Source organism: Dicentrarchus labrax, unplaced genomic scaffold, assembly GCF_905237075.1.
Source record: "Dicentrarchus labrax unplaced genomic scaffold, dlabrax2021, whole genome shotgun sequence".
NCBI lineage: Eukaryota > Metazoa > Chordata > Actinopteri > Moronidae > Dicentrarchus > Dicentrarchus labrax.
The window spans coordinates 13,501,453-13,523,052 of record NW_026136707.1 but is presented as its reverse complement, the minus strand read 5'-3'; the positions used below and the strand labels follow the sequence as shown (position 1 = coordinate 13,523,052).

Sequence of the window (21,600 nt, the reverse complement as noted above, 5' to 3'; positions counted from 1 at the left end):
AGCTTTTTTACTCAGTATATTTTGAAATTAGAGCAACAATCAATCAACCTTACAAATAAATAGAATGCAATTTAAAGTGCTTTTCAAGTGCTGGTCTATTGTGAGATAAGAATATGCTTGCTATTGAGCATCAGAAATGCCAAATATTTATTGCTTTCAGATCCTCTTTCTTGTGTGATATACTGTTGTAGACTGATGTTCATCAGATACGTAACAAGCAATTGCAAGATGTCACAGGAGACCCAAGAAGATTTGGACAGGTTTTTTTTTTACTGTTTTCTGACACTTTATAGACCAAACAGTTATTCAGATTAATCAGTAATGCAAAAAAAAAAGACTAAAGCCAAGCTAGTGAGGCTGTACCGAGGTAAAGTGATGCTTCAAGCTAAATGCTAAATATGTGTGCAGTGGTACTTTGACCTGTCAGTGTATACACTGCTTCCCCAGGGAAGTTTAAAACAACATTATAAACTTTTTGGATGTAGTCTTTTTCCTGCAGTCCAGGGGTCAGATGGAGGTTCTCCTATAAGATGGAGCTTCTGCTAAGAGAGAAAAGTACAAACAGCCAAGTACACTTTTTAAGCCCCTGCTAGTCACACATCTGTCTCCTCCAAGTGTCATGCTGGTTTTTTATTATAGAACAGTTGTGGGTACTACCCACCCACACTATACTGGAACATTCAAGAGATGTAACCTCTCCACACTAATTGTTTAGCCTTTTTCAAAGAGACACTTGGAAAAGAACATCTGCATCCAGGCTATATCTGTTCCTTTAACAAAGAGATTACAGGGTAAATCATGGCCTGCAAACTTGCCAGTAATGATGTACATGAGTGCTTATATTATACTGCATAAGAGACTGAACTTGAATACTTAAATTAGCTTGTCACTCAGTGAAATTACAGCTTTCCTGTGCTATGCAGGGAGTCTGAAGAGATGTATGATGATACCATGTCCTTTATCCAGTTCAGAAAATAAAATGTATTGTTGATCTCCTCTCAATATTCTATATGTATTGCGATAGAACTTCTCATTTGACTCCAGCACCATGTAAATACACACCAATATGGCACAACCCTGACTTTCAACTCCACAACAATCCTCTTCACTATCACACATGGGCACAAAAAGGTATCACACATCTCCGCCATCTTTTTAACAATAATCAGTTTATAGATTTCAAGGACCTCATACAGAACCACGGGATTGATAGACATCAATTTTTAAATTACTCACTACTTAAATCCATACTCAAATAAAAAATTAACATAAATGACAACCGACTTGAACCTTCTGAAATAATTGACAACATAATTCTATTTACAAATTTAAATAAACTAACCTCCAAGCTATACAGACTAATATTAGTTTCAGATTATTCAATAACACTCCCAATAGCCCACTGGAACGTTGATTTGAACATCTCTCCTTCATCAGACTTTTGGATAGATATAAATAAAAATATATTTGCCATGACATCCAATACAAACCTTCAGTTAATCCAATACAAAACCATCCACCGAACACATATCACACAATATAAAATGCACAAATATGGGACTAGTAACCACAGACATTTGCTCACAATGCACAACAGGAACAACAGATAATTACTTTCACGCACTCTGGGCTTGTCAACCGGTTCACTCTTTTTGGAACTCTGTCACAAAAAATCTCTCCGCCATACTGGACTGCAGAATCCCTCCATCCCCACAGCTCAGCTTACTAGGAGACACTTCAGTCATCAACATACCAAACAAATACAAGAACAGCTTGCTCATTTCTCTAACTGTCGCTAAGAAAACAATTCTCCTAAATTGGAAATCAAAAAACTCAATAAACATCAATCACTGGATCAGTCTTCTCTTGGAACACATTTCTATGGTTAATTTAGAGGGGAAAGCATCTGTTTTCATTAAATTAGTGGTCTTAATAGAAAAACGTTGCATTTGTTTGTACATATTTGTGTGTATGTACTGCCCAGGTGTCTTTTTGTGTTCATCCATTCATACATGGAAGGAAGGCCATCTTGATGACAGTAGAGCTTTTCCTGTAGTCTGTGTTTATCTTTTGTCCTCAGTAGCTGTCAGTGTTCATGTGATCCCCTCTGTTCTTTCACCCAACACACTGGACAAACACACACTGCCTGTCAGCGTCCCCGTTTTGAGCAACCTGTGGTCTCTGCTCATTATAGCACAAGCCACAACCACTTATGTTAGACTTACAGTACACTGTCTTCATATCTGTTTACTTGTGTTTCTCAGTCTGTAAATGTCAGCAACAGCTGTCAAGTTAAGTAAAAAAATCCATACTAACAGTAACCCTAGCAGCACAGCTCCTCTGTAATCTAATAACAGTTTTATTGCAATCACTTACTGCATTTCTCTATTGCCATCAAAGAGCGTGTGCTCTTCAGTGAGAAAGGGTAATTACTAGAGCTGTGACGTCTAATACTGCTGTCACCCTCATGAAAGCCAGAGAAGTGGTGTTGTTGTATCAGATGAAAGGGTGCCCTGAAGGGTGACAGTTGGACAGACCTGCGCAGAGCTGGTGTGATCAGTGGAAAGTGGATGAATAAATTATAAGAGATGGAGAAGAATTTGTTAGATAGATAGATACATACATACTTTAGCTAGATTACATTTAGTGTCTCATAAATCATTGTTGTCTGTGAGCTTAGTCTGTTTCTGTCCTGGTCTGGTTAAATGCATTCAGCCATAATTGAGCTGACAAAATGCACAAGATGTGCTGCCGCTGGGGTCCTCTTTTTGTGCCTCCTGCCACTTTGATCCATTGTTGTGGCTGCATTTTGGGCGCCGTGCTCCATCAGTGTAAACCGCAGCCTGTGGTCCACAGACAGACCGGAGGTGTAGGCTTGGCCAAAGGCTGGAGGTTTCAGATGACTATACTTTTGTCTTTCCAACCTGAGAAGCTGTGGCCATTATGCAGCACAAGTGGATGCAGAGCAGGTAATGTGATTAACCTTGCTGCTGTTTCAAAGTGGTTGTTAACACATTGCGTGTCTGATTCAGGAGACATCATTTATATGATCAACCAATACTTTACAAAGTTGGCAAAAAATAAAATCTTAACAAAGGGTCCATTTACCAGGTTTTTCCAGAGCTTTCAACCACATTTCACAGTCTTGATCAAAGGATAGAGTTTGCTCTTCTGTCATTTAAAATGGGGTTTCAGCATTGCACCATATTGTGACTAAAGAAAATCTATTTTTATTAGAATATGTCAGGTGGTTTCTAACTCAAGCATAGACCCGAAGTTGTGCTGGACAATAATTTGTTTTATTGTTAAAGTTTGACAATATGAGGAATTGTGATAATATGAACATGTTGTATCATTGTTTTAAGAAAATTCGGTTGTACAAATTAATCATTTGGTTTTTTTTTCTTTCCAGAAAACAAAAAACCAAATGTTTGTAACGTTTTGCCTGAGGCATTACAGAGGAATGCAGTTTACTGTATAAATTAATTAATAATATTGTATATGTATTTTATGTAATTCTAATATGAATGAATACCTGAAAATGTATATTCTTACTTTGACCCAACTAAAACTATGAAAAAACCATAGACACTACAGTGATTAAAAGGAAAAAAGACCAAAATATAATCATGGCCTGGTCTCTTAGACAGAATCTCACAGATGGACAGTTAATGCAGCGATGAACTGGGACACAATGGTCCAAAAACTCTTTACTGCTCCATCCTCAGTAAAGCTAAACTAATGACATGCTGCTTGCTCCCTTGTGGACCAACATAATTTACACAAACACATCATGCCAGGTTGTTGACCAGCTTTCCACACTATGACAAACTGCCACTCACATAATGCATTAACAAAATGTGGCTCTGGGTGCTGACGTGGTAGACCACCACATAATATTAATTAGACTGTGTGAAGTGTGGCAGTTGACTGAAGGTTGCCATTTCCTAAAGAGGCCCAGTTATTTTCACACTCTGTTTAAGTGATGATCTCACATCTCACTGCATCTTTACATGTGACACTTTTTATTCCCTCATCACTGAGCTTTCTGTCGTCTGGGATCAGGTTAATATTAAGCTTTAAAAAGACTGGATATTTCGTGAGTAGAATAATGAACCGTTGAGGAGTTTGTTCTTTGGCGATTATTTCCATTATATGCTATTTTGCACTTCCACTCCAGTACATTTCAAAGGGAAATTGGTCGGTTGTCGGCTACTATGCAGATTAAGATTTTAGATCTTAGATGATCTCAACAATATAATGCTGCTTACACATTAATATATCAGCTATAATGTAATACAGTGCACAGAAAACACGAAGGCTGAAACTATTTTTTTCCAATAAAACAAATAATTACTTAATTTAAAAAATCACAGAAAATAGTGAAAAATGTGTCTACAGTTGCCCAGAGCATCAGGTGATCTTCAAGTACTTGTTTTTTCCAACAGTCGGAAGTGTTTTGCATGTTGGCTTAATGAATGACTTAAATTGTTTAGTCACTATGAAACAATTTAACACCCTAAAATGTCCCTACTTTTTTATAGGTACATTTTTCTAATAGTAGTTCTGTTTTAACCCTCTGTTCTGTTTTCCTTTGGTTAGCTTCTAAAGGACTTGCTTGTATAGCAGTACTTTTACATTGCATTATTTCTTTTACTTAAGGTCTGACTCCGTCTTGCAACACTGCTGTATGAACACTCTTGTAGTGGGTGCCTAAGATGCATATGATCCTTAAATGTTGACAATCCATCACTCTCTGTAAGATTAATATATTAATTATTTAAACCTGTGGTCTCTTCACTTGCAGACTAATTTATATCTTCCAGTTTTATCTGTCCGTTTCATTTGCAAATGCTGAGATGTGCAGCTTTTCTCATCACATCCCATATTCTGCTACATGGAGACGGAAAAACGAATCACTCTAAATAGCCTAATGCATTTTTCAGTGAGACAGGGCTAAAAGCATTTTAAAGGGCTTGCCTTTTAAAGCAATCTTTCTCATCACCCTCTCTCTCCCTGACCCCCTCTCCACCCCTTCTTCTCTTAGTGGAGGAATGGTCCTGGTACTCTAGCCCTAGCCCACACTAGCCAGTCTGCAGCAAGATGGGCTCAGAGGAGCGCAGTTCCGCCATGTCACAGAAGATATCATCCCTGTCACGCAGCAACAGCAGCTCCTCATCCAAACACGACAGCCGACAGGTAACACACACCAGCTGAAGACACTGTAGGACTTGCTTCCCGTCACTAATGAACATCCAGCTACTCATTCATGCACCGTTCACCGGTTTGGTCTTTGTGATCACATTACATTCACAGGTCATTTCAGGAGTATTACACATTCTGAAAGGGGTAAAGTTTAAACTACAGTTTGTGTATTGCAAATAAAACTGCCAGTCCTCAGGGATTTCTCTTTGTCGTGGGAGGAGAGTGTTCTGACAGTAAATGCCTTAACCACACAAACATTTGCTTATAGATCCTGTAGTTTTCTAAGTTTTTCTCAAGGCTCTCTTTGGATCATAACAGATGCAAACCGGAGAAGACAATTTCTTTGCATTTTAAATTATCAGCAGCAAGGACCAAAGGCTGCCAACTTGAGCCTTTTTCTTTTGGAGAATTTCCATCACTGCCTCAGACCACAGCATGTTCTCCAAATGTGGGGAAAAGTGTGATCTGAATTACTAAAATGCAATTTTGCTACAATTCCCTCAAAGGTTGCAAAAGGTTGAAGTTCCCTCTCTCACACACAAATTAGTGGAGATATTAGCACCATGAACAAACTGTTGTTTGTGTTGTTGCATTTGCCTTGAGTGTTTATCTGTAGGCAGCAGACTCATTAATTTTTCATCGCCTGGAACAGCTTTTCTGTTTGAAAATTAAAGTAATAAGCTTTCTCTCTAGTCCTGCCCACAAGACACACAGACAATAGTGGTCGATCACTCTAGAGTGAACAACAAAAACAGCGACTGAAAAATAAATCTTCATTAGCAACCTCTGAACAAACAAACAAATTAATATTTTCTTAAAATCACAGTTTCAAACTTCAATATGCTTGGACCGGAGTTTCACTAACTGGTCTGTGCCATATGGTTACTCACTCTTCCCATCTGGGAAGTTGTCATTGGAAACCGGAAAAGGGCAGGTCACTTAAAAATATACCCAGAAGGTGATTGGATGAACCATCTGACCAATCATATCAAGGAAAACGTAGTACCAAAGCCAGTCAGGAAAAGAGCGAAAACATCTTTTCAATCAAGAAAAGCCATCGCTGCTGCTTGTGTCTGCACCACTGTGGTTCAGACACAAGCGCATAGCTCAGTATAGCATAGGTCAGTCTGGCAGTCCATTTGATTCGCAAGGTCATAGTTTTCGCATCAATCATAAAAAATGAAAATCCAAGTCAAATGTGTGGTTTTTAATCTATAATAATAATTTTAAAAAGTCACAAATGTTTTCCTTTACACCTGCTGAACTACACAGTGTGTTTTATACTTAACAGAGCATAAATGAGCAGTTTTCCATGTCTCACCAGCAAGTGGTCAGTTAATTTTTCAATGCATTAAAGGAATAGTTTAACATTTCTGCAAATATTCATTATATTATACTTAGTAGTAATAGTTTCTTGCTGAAAGCCAGGAAAGACTTAGCTTTGCTTAGCTTAGTTTAGCTTAGTTTAGCTTAGCTTAGCATAATGACTGAAAAAAGGGGGAAACAGCTAGCCTGCCTCTGTCTACAAGTAACAAAATCTGCCTATCAACAAGCTCACAAACTAATATAACAAGATTGCTTGCCCCCGGTAACCGTAAATTGCACTCCTTTTTTATATGGATTAGATGTAATGTAATGTGTTGTTTAGTGACCTTTATAGATCCTTATATATAGAACCAGGCTTGCAGTTTCTTTCTGTTTCCAGTCTTAATGCTAAGCTAAGCAAACATCTGCTGGCAATAGCTTTATATTTACAGTTGGCTATAAATATTAGAGTGGTATCAATCTTTCCATCTTACTCTTGGCAAGGAAGCCAATAAGCACATTCCCTAAAATGTGGAGCTTTTTTATTTAATATTTAGATCATTTTGAACATTTAATTAGAGCTGTAGCCTCGTATCTTGGTTCATGTTTTGGTTTTAGAAGGATATAGCGCATCTTTTTTTTACACAAACCATCCTAAAGCTGCAACTGGATGAACACTATGTTGGACAACTTTGGAAGCATACTTGATATGCAGTTTTCTTATGCTGAGAGCTATCCCTGTAAGCATGTATGTCTTCTTGTCAGTTATGTTGCTGATTTCTCTCTGAAAGTGTCTTATGACCTTGGAGTAAGTGCTCCGGCAGTGTGTGACAATGACTCACTGTGTGTCAGAGGGAGCTGTGACGAGTGCTCAGGGAGAGTGAAAGAACAACCCACAAGCCCCGCCTTCTCCATCCCACAATCCCCTTTAGAAATTAGGGTTTATTTTAGACGGCCTCACCTCCAGCAGTCAGCCTCTCCGACTGATACAGTTTGTTTAGCCAGAACTGTTATATACTGGAACAGTCAGGGACACACAGAGATAACAAACACAGTGTCACCTCAAACCTCTGCCAAGAACCCAAAGTCCCCCCTGGATAGCTTTGATCAGTCATTTGTGCTTTAGTTTTTGTCACACTTGGATAAGTGAAGTTTAAAATACTGTATTACAAGGGGCTGTACCTTTATGATTATTTTCATAATACGACGATCTAATCTAATCTAATAATATTCGTTTTCATTAATTGATTAATTCTGCAAAATGCCAGAAAATTGTGAAAAAGATTTCCCCTATTTGCTTATTTTGTCCATTCAACAGTATCCAAATATATTCCATTATTCCATTCCATAGCAGCAAAACATAGCTGGACTTTTGTTACGTAATACTCTTTCTCTCTCCCCCCATCTTTTCTGTCTATTTTATACTGTCAAACTGTCAATAAAGACCAAAATCACAATAATAAACTTAAAATTGAAGCAGCAGGGATGTGCCAATTTTTAGTCTCCAAAATGGGTCAAGCTCCCAAAACACAGCATCCTGCATTTCCCTGTCCCCGCCCAGCTGTGCCCCATTCATTCTAATGAAAGTTACTCAAAGTTGCTGTTTACTATGTTTATGCTGCTTTCCTGGAATTCTCACTGCTGAAATACACGACAGAGCTGTCTGGATTAGTCTATGATGAAATATCATCTTAATCTCTGTATTTGCAGGGGATTTGGATTTGAGCATTATAATCTCAGTCAGGAAATTATTATTGTGAAGAGTGAGATTAGACAGGTAAGCTAATTTTGCAAATGGGACCATGAGGTGAAAGTAGTCTGTAAAGCCCCACACCTAACCTCATACAATAAGGTTACATTTCCCCTCAGCAATGAAACTCTCATCTCCCACTCCCAAAACCTACACTGAAGGAGAGAATAATAACTCTAAATGGCATCAACAGCCAAAAATTACAATATGCTTTTGACTCATTCATTTTTCATTTTACGCTACCAAACCTCCGTGTGTTCACAAGTTGAGTGTCTGCTAACGTCCCAGAGATCTCATAAAACATCTGTGCCCACAGGACAGCTGGGAAATTGTGGAAGGCCTGCGTGGAGGCTTCAGCAATGTCCTGGAGCCCCAGAAACAGGAGGGTTACATGCTAAAGAGGAGAAAGTGGCCCATGAAGGGCTGGCACAAGGTATAATCCAATCCTTAAATGACTCATGTTACTTTACTCATCTCTCAGAGTGATTGACTTCATGATGTATTTTTAGATGACATTATTTGCATTTCCCAGTTTTACCCTGCACTTTCCATGTTTGTTCTACAAAAAAATCAGCTGACGTGACTCATTTGTGTTTTAAACTGATTGAATGAGCTTTTTCAGTAGATGATTTCACCCACGGACAAGTCACATGTGGCCTGGGCCAGTGCCTGTTCATGCTCTGTCTAAAAGCTTTCACTGAGATGATACTGCCTAGATATCTTGGTGTTCCTTCTCAAATGCATTAGCTGATGGCCTGTTGGTTAATAGAGCTGTATACATTTAGTATTGACTAACAGTCAGAGCTTTTCAGATCTTTGTGCTTTCAACAGTCTGATTCTAGCGATGTACAGTAAGAGCACCAAGAAGAATCACATTTACGAAGAGAGTGGAGGAGAAAGATTGCAACAGAGTGAGAGGAAGAGTAATCGAGGCAGACAAGATGCAAGAGCCTGGGATGACAAACAACTCACTGCAGAGACATTAACAACATACATTAACAAGAGGCTGTCATGATCACAGAGTCATAACAGTGACTTCAGATTTGTGTCAGGGATGTTGCATATCATCCCTGCTGCATCTCATTCACTCATTGTCCGCCCTTCTCCCTACAGAGATACTTTTTTCTGGACAAGGGCATCCTGAAGTATGGCAAGTGCAGTGCGGATGTGAGTACAAAAGCCTGCTGGCTACATACTATGTGGTCTTGTCAATTACATAAGATTACAAAGGACGTGTCTTTCCCTGAATTATCTATCTTTGCCTGTAGATACAAAAGGCCCTCATTCCCTCACAATCTCATTGTCATCGATAGGAATCACACAGTGCATTTTACCTGGCAATTTCACATAATTATATATCAGCCATGCAGAAGCTCTACTTGGCCAGGGTGGCTGAACCAATAAAGGGATTATTGTTCCTGCCTACATAGAATATTGCATTTTAAAACAGTCAGTATCCTGTTGCATTTGTATAATCTCCAGTTCAATGTATTTATAATATTGTGTGTTGACTTGCAGATTGAGAAAGGCAAGCTGCATGGCTGCATTGATGTGGGTCTCTCTGTCATGGCCATTAAGAAGAAAGCCAAGTGCATCGATCTTGATGCTGAGGAAAACATCTATCACCTGAAGGTAAAGCGCAGGGCTAGTGAATAAAGGGTTTCCCCACAGGAAGGGAGGTAAAACATGGATTACTCAGATTATTCCTTTTTGTTTCATGGAACAGATGCTAACATTAAAATGACTTTAATATGACCTCATGTTTTTTATGTGTACATAAGGGGGAAATGCAGTACCTGTGTGTGTTTTTTCACCTTCACGCCTCCTCAACCTTACTTGTCCTTGTGTTGATTTCTGATTGTGGTATCTGCTCTGCAGATTAAGTCACAGGAGCTGTTTGATGAATGGGTGTCCAAGCTACGTCACCATCGACTCTATCGGCAAAATGAGATTGCCATGTACCCTAACGAGAAGTCCTTCTACCATCCACACTACCCCTCCCCCAACTCTCCTAGCATGGCTGAGAGTGCCTCTATCAGAAAGGTATACCTGTGCGCTATACAGCACACTGTTAATGAGAACTATCTGGTTTTGTTTAAAGCAAAAACTCATGTATTGCTTTCTGCTGTGTCTCTTCTCATGAATATCAGTATTTTATCAGTAATATTTACTGAAGCCCCCGCCCTACTGAAGAAATTGACGAAGGAAGCAAATTGTTATTGGACTGACCTTTGGGTCTGTTTGCTATTGCAGTGCATGTCCATACGAAGGCAGTCCACAGTGCATTCTGCAGCAGCCTTCCCTTTCAGCTGCAACAGCCAGGCCAAGGTAGCAGCCTGGCTGCAGTCATCTGACGACATGGACAAGTGCTCCAAAGGTGAGACAGCAGAGCTGTTTCTTAGCACTCAATAGTACTTGATGCACTGTTAACGTATTATATAACTTCCCTCCTGTGCCTTGGTTTCTAGACAATAAAATGTAAGATTTGCTGGCCAGCTAGCTAAGAACCCACTGGTTACATTTTGATTTAATCTTAGATTTCCATTATATATATAGATAATTTGCATTTTCTATAAAATGCACTCTTCTGTGTGATAAGTTAGACATCTGGAAATTTAAAGTTCAAGTATATCAAACCTGTGAAAAATAATGAATATACATAAACCCACATATAGGTTGCAGCATTTAAGTTGAAGAATTATTCAGTGTTTGGGAAGGTTTGTGTTCTCTTCAAAGCCTTCTAGTTAAAGTTGCCAGTGAGAGTCAGAGAGGTAGATGATCTAACCTTGGTGAATCCAGCTTTTTTATTTACATTTGTTATGTTACACATGCTTCAGTTACTTCCAATTAATCTGTCTGCCTCTAATAAAGCAAGTAAGATAAGACTGGCCTGGTGTTTATAAAGAAAGGAAGCTGTTGATTATAGTTTGTCTCAGTTTTCATTCATTTAGATTCTGAAGATGTGTTGTCAATATTTCCCGCAGCTTTAAGTGAGACGTTATGCTTGTCTAAACCAGAAAGCTTGAAAAAGTTACAAAGAAATTTAAAACTTACAAATTACAAAAAGAAGATTGCCACAAGCAGAAGTAGGATTGCCACTTATTAGCTGTTTTTTTTATGTAGCTGGCACTCCTCGAAGTATCTGTTCAGGCCATTTTCTGTTTTATTTTCTCTTTCTTTTACTTTCTTAACAACTTCTTAACCTTCTTATCTCAATGTGGACCTTTTTCCTTCTTTCCACAGATTTGTCAGTCTGTGAGGCCTACCTGCTGGAGCTCAACCACCTTCTTCAGAGTATGGAAGTCCTCCACCGTACCTATTCAGCTCCATCTATACAAGCGCTGCAGGTCAGTACTTTATTTAACATGCAGAGCTGGTTTGTGCATCATAGTTTACTGTGTAAATCAATCTAATCTCATCCAAAATACAAGATGACTCAGAATGTTATGCTAAGAAACTTGTTTCCTCTTTTATCATTCCTCTCCACCAATATTTTTTGTTGCCCTCAAGTCATGTGCTTCTAAATATAGACGGCCAGTGATGAAAACGTTTCCTATTAAAAGCCTCTCTTGAAATGAAAACTATTTTCTGTCTTGACCATCAGTATCTTTTATCTATGTTCACTAGACATCTACATTTGACAGCCCCAAGAAAGAAAAGAGACTTCCTAGGAAATGGCGCACTAAAAACTACAACAAAGATGTCAAAACAACTCTGCAGGTAATCAATGTGACAACGAAGTGTGATCATGCTGAATCTTTTTTTAATATAAGTCCCTCCAAGCTCTACTCCTCCTGCTCTACTGTAGGTACCCAGCTGCATCTCCTCTGGCTCCATCCGCCTCCATGCCTCTAACCCCAACCTCTCTACTGCTGCACTCAGCAATGACAAGGTCGACCCTGAATCCCTGGAATCCCCTTTTGACGTAGCCAAGCTGCAGGAGGACTTCTGCCGTGTTGCCACTAATTGTGAGTAGAATATTCTGAGCTGGTGATTTTAATTTACAGTAACAGAATTTTGAGTATGACCCATTCATGTTTTCGTGAAGGGAGAGAAACATTTCTCAGATGTCTCAGTTAATTCCAATAAATCTGCGGGCTGCTGTCTTATTTGCAAGTAAAATGGGATTGGCATGGTGTTGATGATGCAGCCATGGCAGCTGTTAATTAGTGATAAACTGTTTGTCTCAGTTTTCATTCATTAGGATTCTGATGATGTGAAGTGAAAAGTTTACATTCTCTAGTTGGGAAAATTGGTGTCTTAATTAGTTTTCTGCCACTCTTGATACCTGATGCTTGACATGGCGTAATGAGAATGATTCATGTTTTACATAATGGCATCGTGATTCCCTCATTTTCTGTAAAATGGGTTTAAAGTTGCCCTAGGGAACAGCTGTCGATTCTGCTGGCGTTTAAATCGACATATTTATGCATGTTCAAAATTATAAAGTTAAGCATGTGTGATGGCCTTAATCTAATATAGTGATGCATTAATATAATATCATCAGCGCCTTCAATAATGTAGCTACCCAAGCACCAATTATGAAGTGCGTGTAAAAATGAGTGTCATAAAAACAAAGACGGCGGCTTGCTGAGCCATCGGAGATAATCAAAATTTTGGCACTTTATTAGAAGCGTTGTGTGATAGACTGTCACTGGGTCTGCTGTGAATAGATCTGCATTGTTGTGAAATGAATACAAACTGATTTACAATTAAAATGCTCCTCTTTTTCTCTTATTGCTGCAGTGCATGAGACCATGAAGTCAGCCCTGAGTTCACTGACATCTGAGAAAGAGAGATTAAAACAATGTCTGGACCACGAAACATGTCCCCCTACCTCACCACAGGTTGTTGGTTTGAAGAATGCTTTGGCAACGGTATGTGAAATAACACACACACAGACACAGAAATGTTAACAGTCAGTCGAAAATCCACCTTGTTTTAGACCTTTAGTTCTCTCAGATGTCGTGTCCTCCCACACCACTTGTCAGGTGTGACACATCGACGAGCCTTTTAGAGGGATTACTAGCTGCTGTCTGCCCACCTGAACTATGTGCAACAGTCGTGTTTCCTGTGGCTGCTGCCTCCCACCCAGAGGCCTTTTCTATTTTCTGTCTTTTCGCGCCACACGTTCATTGTTACCCTGACTTCATTGGCACATTTCAAACTTCTGCGCTCTCTACACTAACAGTCATTCTTTGACTTTAAATACCCTGCTGGTGTTAGCTTTCCTTCCTGATTACTCAGCTTCTACCTACTCTACCTCACATCGAGTCAGTAATGGGTGAGTAATATAGTTCGGACTCCCGTGGCTTCCTGTTTGATGTCTGCAGTGATAGCACATACACTTGTCTCTACAGTTAGTGTAAATAAAATGTTTACAACCTGATTTTGACACAGAAAAACATTTCAGGGATGGAAAATTAGGGCAGAGTTTATTCAGTTCAAGGCATTATTGGTTGGATGTGTGCTATAAACAATGTTTACACTGGTTGTTTTTCCAGGCTTTAGCCCAGAACTCTGAGCTGAGGGAGCGCCTGTGCAAGATTCACGCCGAGTCTCACATCATAGAGCCCACGCTAATAAATCTCACTGCCCCTGCACAGGTGGGTGCGGGAATGCAGTGACTCCCCCCCTCCCCCCCACAACTGTGATGATTATCATTATCTTTGTGTTTTTATTTTCATCCCACCCAGTCTAGAATTTGCCACAGAATGAATGAGCTGTCCTTGCTTTCTCACCCAGATTCAACAAATGTTGCTCTGCTCTCACCCCCTCACTCGGCACGCTGTGTTTTATAATGACAATGACTATAAAAAGTGAAAAAAACATTCTTCACTACACGCTTTCAGGGAACGATTCCCCCTCAAATAAACTGTATTTCCATTCTTTGCTTTGAGAAAGTGCTCCCTCTCAGTCCTGTGGTTGTGTACACACATCTCACTATCACACGGCTTAGGGGGAGACTTCTAACTACCTGCCACATTATCGCCTCCTAAAGGAAGCTCTTTGCTTGCTTTAATCAGATTTGCTGACCAGAGACTGTGAGCTGATCTGCTTAATTGTGTCCCTGGAAATTTGTTGAACACACAGTGCAAAACTAATGCGCTTCCTCTGGGATTATCTCAAGGCTAATTAATCAGGTTCAGCAATAACAAAGGATCGAAGGGCGTGCTCACTTCTATGTGTGGTTCTGTGGAAAATACTACGTGTTTGTATATATTGGTTTTGATTTGTTTTCAAAATAATTATATGAATGCTGTAACTCCCTTTTAAATGTGCATCTTGTTTTATGTCAACAACATCAACTTATCAGACAGAATTGCAGTATTGTTGGGTTTGCACACTTGTTGCATACGTGCACTTCTGACTGGCTCTAAATAATTAATACAGTAATATATTGTTATACAGTCTCTTGAAATGCATTTGACTGATACAATATATTCTCAACATTAAAAATGGGTCTATACCTATAGAACCCCCCCTTTTGATTTCTGAAAGTGTTCAGATATATAAACATTCATCATTTAGTATATGGTTGTTAAACACTGAAATGATGGCACACATGAACATTTAGTATGGTTATGGACTGAAGTGTGCTTTTTGAAAATGTTTACAGTTATACCCCTCTCCCCAGTAACACTATTATATTATAGATGACTGTCTTTCAATATATTGCACACTAAATTCTTGTGTGCTGTGATTGTCTCATTATCCACAAATTGTGATTGTATTGTATTCTGAACTACCCTGTAATACCACCCCTCCTGGCTGTGATGATGTTGCCCTTTTCCTGGTCTTAATTGTAGCTGTGAACACTGTGTCTCCTAGAAACAGGATTCTGTTGATGAATCCCGCCCCCTCGTACACCAAGTGTCCAATGAGAGCCGAGCTTCAATCACAGAGTCTTTGTCTGAGTTCTTTGATGCACAGGAAGTTCTGCTGTCTGCTAGTTCCTCTGAAAATGAGGTAAGTGTGAGCGCTAAACCGTTACCATCAACTGATGTGCCAGTTGCTCAGAATCAGTCAGTGGCATAAACTTTCATCACTGACGTTTAGAGATGCATAATGGAATTATCATCACTGTTGATGAGTACATTGTCTGGTTTACAATCAAAACCTTAATGCCAGTTCTGCTGAAATGTTAAAATGGAAAAAAGAAAATGTAATCCAGAGAGTTGGGTTTAAAACAAAATTACCATCAGAGATTCTCAATTGATTTATCGATTATCACATTTCATCATCATCCCAGTCTGTCTGGAAAATGTGTTACATATTATTAAAGTCTTGAAGTTAAGTTTTTATTAAGTGTGTCATGAAACACGTCTGCCCTCTCTGTTCATGCAGCCTGCCTGATCAGAGAGCAGCTGGAGCGGAAGCAATGTGAAAATGAAAGTTAATTACTTTAATCTAAAAATACAGCAAGCCGAAGTGCAAATTTGCCACCAGGTCCTAAGGGACCATTCATCTCCAACATATTAGATCTTCTGCTGATGTGACAGGATGTTGAAAGAGACCTGTCCAGTCTCGTTCGGCAGGTGGTATTAGAAATGTATCTTTTGGCTGAAGTTTGGATGTTTGTTTTTTTTAGGTATCAGAGGATGATTCATACATTAGTGACATTAGTGACAACATTTCCATGGACAACTTCAGCAATGAAACAGAAAGTGAGAGACCAAACTCAGGTAAATATAGGACAAAATCTACCTTTAATACATAAAAATGTAAATGCAATATTGGTCTCAGTGCAGTTTTATCGATTTAGTCACAAATGTAATTTTTGTAGACTGGCTTACCAGTATTACAATTACTGAATTTCCATATTTGCACACAAAAAGCTACCTGTCTTACCTGACATCTTATACTGTCTATGCCCAGGCTCTGTGGAAGAGGGCACTGTGCTTTGTCAGCGTAGATCCTGCCTGCCCACACCCAGCCCCAACAACAGCACCATCAGCCTGTGGAACATCCTCAGGAACAACATCGGCAAAGACCTTTCCAAAGTGACGATGCCTGTGCAACTTAATGAGCCACTCAACACCCTGCAGAGACTGTGTGAGGAGCTGGAGTACAGCGAGCTGCTGGACAGGGCTGCTAACACACAGGACCCTTTTGAACGTATGGTGAGATGGCAAATAAATACTTTGCTGTTTGAGTGTGTGGACAGGGTCTGGTATGTGGTATCATAACCAGGCCTAAGTGCAATACATATGTGTGGGGGACTGCATGTATGTGTAACTGTGAGTAAGGTCACACATAGCACCTCGGTAGCAGTCAGGAGGTTTGCTCAAAGGCATCTCAGCAGTGCCCAGGAGATGGAACTGGTACCTCTCCAGCTACCAGTCCACTATGGTCCATGCTGGACTCTAACAAGCAACCCTCCAGTTCCCAATCCAAGTCTCTATGGACTGAGCTACCGTTACAAGCATAACTTGACAATTACAGCAATCAAGCACAATTGATGAAACCAGGAATGACCCATTGCTTGTTGCTGGCTGTTATAATGGCTTGCTGGCAGAGATATTGTCCAGTGCTGGAGCTTGTGCCAGCCCTGTTTACTACACTTAATGTGGGAGAAACCCTAATATCTGTAGATTTCCAGCAGGAAATTGGCATGATTCTTTCCTTTTTCAGTGTTTCACTTTTGCTTGCGTTTGCATTTGTAGAGTTTGTGGGTTAAGATTTGTTAATTTTTGTGTGGGAGGTGTAGAAATACAGCCTGTGTGGTAACAAAGGTGCAATATACAGTTTATAAATGTGAAATCGAAAGCAGCTGAAGTCAGTGTCATCTCCAGTCTGTGCCTTTGCATTATGATGTTAAAGTAATTATCAGTGCTCTCTGGCTCAGTGCAACCATTGGAGGAGTATTCAGTCATTTACTCTGCTCATTACAGTGAAATGGAGAGTATGGAAATGGTATTTGACAGACATTATGAAACAATGCTATGTGGTAAACTGCTGATATAGCTCAGTTGAGTTGTAATAAAAATGATTATTAATTGTTTCTCTTTGTGTAGGTATACATAGCTACGTTTGTGGTGTCAGGCTATGCATCCAGCTACTACAGAACCGGGGGAAAGCCTTTCAACCCTCTCCTGGGAGAGTCATACGAATGTGACCGCCCAGATAAAGGCTTTCGATTTGTTGCAGAGCAGGTATGCATGATTCCTAATTTCTTTGCTATCAACAATTTAAAAATCAATCACCGTATTCTAATAGTTATACACTAAAAGTATTAATTGAATCAATTTACTAACCCAGCTGTTTCTTCCCCTTTACACTGTCAGGTCAGCCATCATCCACCAATCTCAGCTTGTCATGCAGAGTCTAAAAACTTCATCTTCTGGCAAGGTAGAGGAATATAGACATTAGTCTGATCCATTGTCAGTGTCTGTAAAAAATTACAATTGCAATTTTTCAAGATAAATGTAAATTTGTACAATTTCTCCTGATTTATTTTGTAGATGTGAGGTGTAAGAACAAGTTCTGGGGGAAGTCAATGGAGATTGTTCCTGTTGGTACCACTCATGTAACTCTGCCGGGGTAAGGGCTGGACGGACTCACAATCAATCTGTGAATTAAGAAGCAATATTTACAGGTGTCAAGTTAAAAGAAATGTTGTTTTTAATTCCTTTTTTCTAGATCTGGGGACCACTATGAGTGGAACAAGGTTACGTCCTGCATCCACAACATTCTCAGTGGACAGCGCTGGATTGAGCACTATGGGGAGATCTCCATCAGAAACTCCAGCAGTGATATTTGTCAGTGCAAGATCACGTTTGTTAAGGTGAGGCAAACATAAGCAAGGCTGCACTAGGCCACAATGACTCCCTACCAGCAACTTTCTGATACACCTTCACTCTTTGAGGACACAGTGACAGTTCTCTTTCATAGCATGAGTGAGACACTCAGTCATGCTAATCAGAGAACCGGGGTTATATTCATAACCCTAAGTTCTGCCAATAGGGAGGGCTATGTCCTTGAGTTACATTAACATTTCTTGTGACAAATCAAATTCTTTATTTCATAAATGTGACACATAAGGCTGAGTTAAGCTTCTCTGCAAGGTGTTTATTTGTGTTGTGCCTGTCAAACACATAGGCTATTCAAAGTGTAGCTGTAGCGAATTATTTGACCTTTGACTGTCATAACATTTACACAACACCAGATGAATTTGTAATTATGAAACAGTGTCTTCATTATTAAAGTTACTGTGTGTACATTCACTTTGGGTTTGAGAGCAACCGTTGGGGGGTGAGGAGAAGCTTTGTACAGAAAGTAACTTTGTTAGATTACAAAATTCAAATTTGTATATCATTAGTGAAATGGGGAATATCAATTCTTAACTTTGTCAAGTTTTACTTCACTATCAACAAACATGCTGGCTCTGGAAACATGTTGGAGAAAACATATGGAAGCCAGAGTAGAACAGTTATATTTATGTCACACCTGCATTCCACTTCCAGTCAAGTATATCCAGTACTGTAACATATAGTGATATGTGAGCCACAATATTTAAGTATATTCTTTGTACTGTAGTGCTCTTTTCTCTTATCTTGTGTTTCTGTTAGATATTCTTCTGTGAACCCCATGGGGTTTGGTAAAAAAGGTATTTTTCCTCATATATATAAGTCAACCACAGCCATAGTAAATGCTGTAGTCCCTTCATTAGTCCAGAAACCTTCTACACAGATGGTGCTCTTCAACTGCATAGCAGCAAGAACCCCTCGATGTTTTAAATGTTTGATGTATGGAAGCCTTTACTGAGAGGAGAAGGTTAATTGCTTTAGCGTGTGCCTATTTGAAAGACCTCCTGAAGCTATGCAGGATATCAAGTCAAGACATGTCAGAAGTCATTATGCATCCTCATCTCTCATTAAACTCAGCAGCCCAGCAACACACATCTGCTGACTGCAAGAGGACAGTATCATGATCTCTGCAACTCTTCTCTGTGAGACAAGGGGATATCTTTTGTGTAACACGATGGTCTTCTCCGACAATTATTTTTACAGGCCAAATACTGGAATTCGAGTGTGAATGAGGTGGAGGGAACTATCACAGATAATAAAGGGAAGGTCATCCACAGACTCTTTGGAAAGTGGAACGAAGCCATTTTCTGTGGGGACCCGCCCTCAGCCACGTGCATCTGGAGAGCCAGTACGTCAAGTATTTTTAAGAATGCTTTGAAAGCCTTTTCACAATGCGTATCTCCCTGTTACAGTATCTGATGTAGTGAATGTTTGTGTGTGATGTAGATGCAATGCCAGTAGACTATGAGCAGTACTATGGTTTCACCAAGTTTGCTATTGAACTGAACGAGCTGGACCCATCCCTGAAACTGCTGCTACCACCCACAGACACCAGACTACGTGTGGACCAAAGGTAAGAAAAAACTGAAACAAACAAAAATCAGTGTATTTACATGCAGTTAAGAAATGTGGCCTCCAACAACCAGGTTTCTTACATATGTTTAAAAGATTTAGAGAAACCTGATTAAAAGAGTTACATTTTCTGGCAGAGAATTTTAATAGACACCTCTTTTATAATCTGACATCTTGGCTATCAATCATGTCCTCTCACCCAACCCTATGATCAAAATAGCACAAAAATAGGTGCATCAGTACTCATGTTAATAATAGTAGGTGACTGCAGATGCTTTCAGGTTCATCAAGCTAATTTTAGCTCACATTTCTAAGGCTTAAAAGCCTGTAAACTGCAACAAGGTGCCACACACAGAAGAAGCAGTTGCCACTTTGCCATCAAAGTAAAAAATGACACTGCCTCTAGTCCTTAAACATTCTGAGTTATTTGTTTTGCTATTTGTCCATAATTAGGTTATCTTGCTGTAATGATACAAAGCCCAAAAAAACATGATTGAAGATTACATTTGAATATTGAAGATGAATGTTTTACCATATTTGCATAATTAATGTGTCTGTGTCTCGCTGGCAGACTGCTGGAGGAGGGGAACCTTGAGGCTGCAGAGGAGCAGAAACAGAGGATTGAGCAGCTGCAGAGAGAGAGGCGGAGAGTCCTGGAGGAGAACAACGAAACACATCAACCTAAATTCTTCAGGTAGCCTAAATATTCAGATTTATTAGTTTCTCACCAAGAAAGTCAGTTATGAGAAAGCGAGCAGGACCTTGCTCTTAATAGGGGTCATAAGCAGCTTGTCACAGTAATAGCAGCTTCACAATTTCAGTTTCAACGCACTCAACTATCATTCACAATTCTCTTGCTTTTCTTCTGCCTTCACAGGAAGTCAAAGGATGATACCTGGGTGAGCAACAACACATACTGGGAGCTGAGGAAGGACCCTGGCTTCACCCACATAGATTTTCCTACGCTGTGGTGACCCCTGAAATGCAGATCACACACATTTTGACCTGCACAGCCTCTACTGTGATCCAGGCTGGTTCTGGTGATGTCTGTGTCTCAGTCTTACCATCCATTCAGTACTGGTCTTCTTTATTGCAGTTCATCAAAGTTATTGCCTTAATAGCAAGTGCTTATATAAGTTGTGTAAAAATGTTTATGCAAACATATTATGAGAATGTTGATACATTTTGGCAAATTTTGCCCACGTTTTCACCTGATACATTGCATTGTATGACTTAAACTAAGAAAAGGAAAACTACTAGGTATAAAGGATGATAAATCCTCATTATAACTGGTGTACACTAGCCTGAACTGTACTGAACAACTGGTCACTTTAGCTGTCGTTTTATCATGGACATTCTCTACCTCTGAGATTAACTAGCCTTGATATGCCATTGATTAAGTGTCCACATCCGATATTTATTCTGCACCTGCCTGATGCCTTACTCGTTGTACTCATGTTGTTTAATTTATTTTTGTTGCATCTATGAGATCTTTAAAAAAAAAAAAAAACATTTTTGTAAGGAATGCTTAAGACCAAACAAGAATTGTTCAAACCATCTTTAAATCCTTACTCAACTTTTCTTTCTGTCTCATAACAGTAATTACATGCTTTTTTGCTATGACTGTGTTGAATGATTGTGCAACTACGAGCAGCTGTAGCAAACATCAAATCCAGCCATTTTTCACTCTATCCATTGCACCATTGTCTACGTCGACCCTGGGCTTTGGGACCAAAAGTGTCCAAAACTATGCTCCATGAGCTCAAATAAAATCTCTGATGCTTTCTTTTTGTGGAGTCATTTGTGACTAACCATTATTTTTACTTAACTGAGATGCTGACATGTAAATGTACAGAGGAAAGGGAAAAAGAAAACAACTGAATCATCAGTTTTAAACATTACATGTCCGCAAAAGAGTTAGTCAATTTTGTGTCTTTTGAATTCTTTTTCTCATTGCCA

The 21,600-nt window shown here is 39.4% G+C and overlaps 1 protein-coding gene across 2 annotated transcripts in view; it reads left to right on the top strand.

Moving 5' to 3' along the window:
- osbpl3b (oxysterol binding protein-like 3b) overlaps positions 1–21,427 on the top strand; it is a 30,094-nt gene extending 8,667 nt beyond the window's left edge. Inside the window, exons 2-23 of one of the 2 annotated variants that reach the window (XM_051406795.1) lie at positions 5,048–5,199; positions 8,577–8,693; positions 9,374–9,427; positions 9,779–9,892; positions 10,139–10,303; positions 10,514–10,637; positions 11,504–11,607; positions 11,888–11,980; positions 12,069–12,228; positions 13,007–13,137; positions 13,765–13,866; positions 15,092–15,229; positions 15,852–15,945; positions 16,139–16,383; positions 17,278–17,415; positions 17,548–17,611; positions 17,725–17,803; positions 17,903–18,047; positions 19,273–19,417; positions 19,516–19,642; positions 20,213–20,335; positions 20,519–21,427. In XM_051406795.1, coding sequence (XP_051262755.1) covers positions 5,104–5,199; positions 8,577–8,693; positions 9,374–9,427; positions 9,779–9,892; positions 10,139–10,303; positions 10,514–10,637; positions 11,504–11,607; positions 11,888–11,980; positions 12,069–12,228; positions 13,007–13,137; positions 13,765–13,866; positions 15,092–15,229; positions 15,852–15,945; positions 16,139–16,383; positions 17,278–17,415; positions 17,548–17,611; positions 17,725–17,803; positions 17,903–18,047; positions 19,273–19,417; positions 19,516–19,642; positions 20,213–20,335; positions 20,519–20,615 — 2,655 coding nt within the window. In that variant the 5' untranslated portion in view covers positions 5,048–5,103 and the 3' untranslated portion in view covers positions 20,616–21,427. The remainder of the gene's footprint in view (positions 1–5,047; positions 5,200–8,576; positions 8,694–9,373; positions 9,428–9,778; positions 9,893–10,138; positions 10,304–10,513; positions 10,638–11,503; positions 11,608–11,887; positions 11,981–12,068; positions 12,229–13,006; positions 13,138–13,764; positions 13,867–15,091; positions 15,230–15,851; positions 15,946–16,138; positions 16,384–17,277; positions 17,416–17,547; positions 17,612–17,724; positions 17,804–17,902; positions 18,048–19,272; positions 19,418–19,515; positions 19,643–20,212; positions 20,336–20,518) is intronic. The other variant, XM_051406796.1, reaches the window with a different exon arrangement.
- Positions 21,428–21,600: the final 173 nt, after the last annotated feature.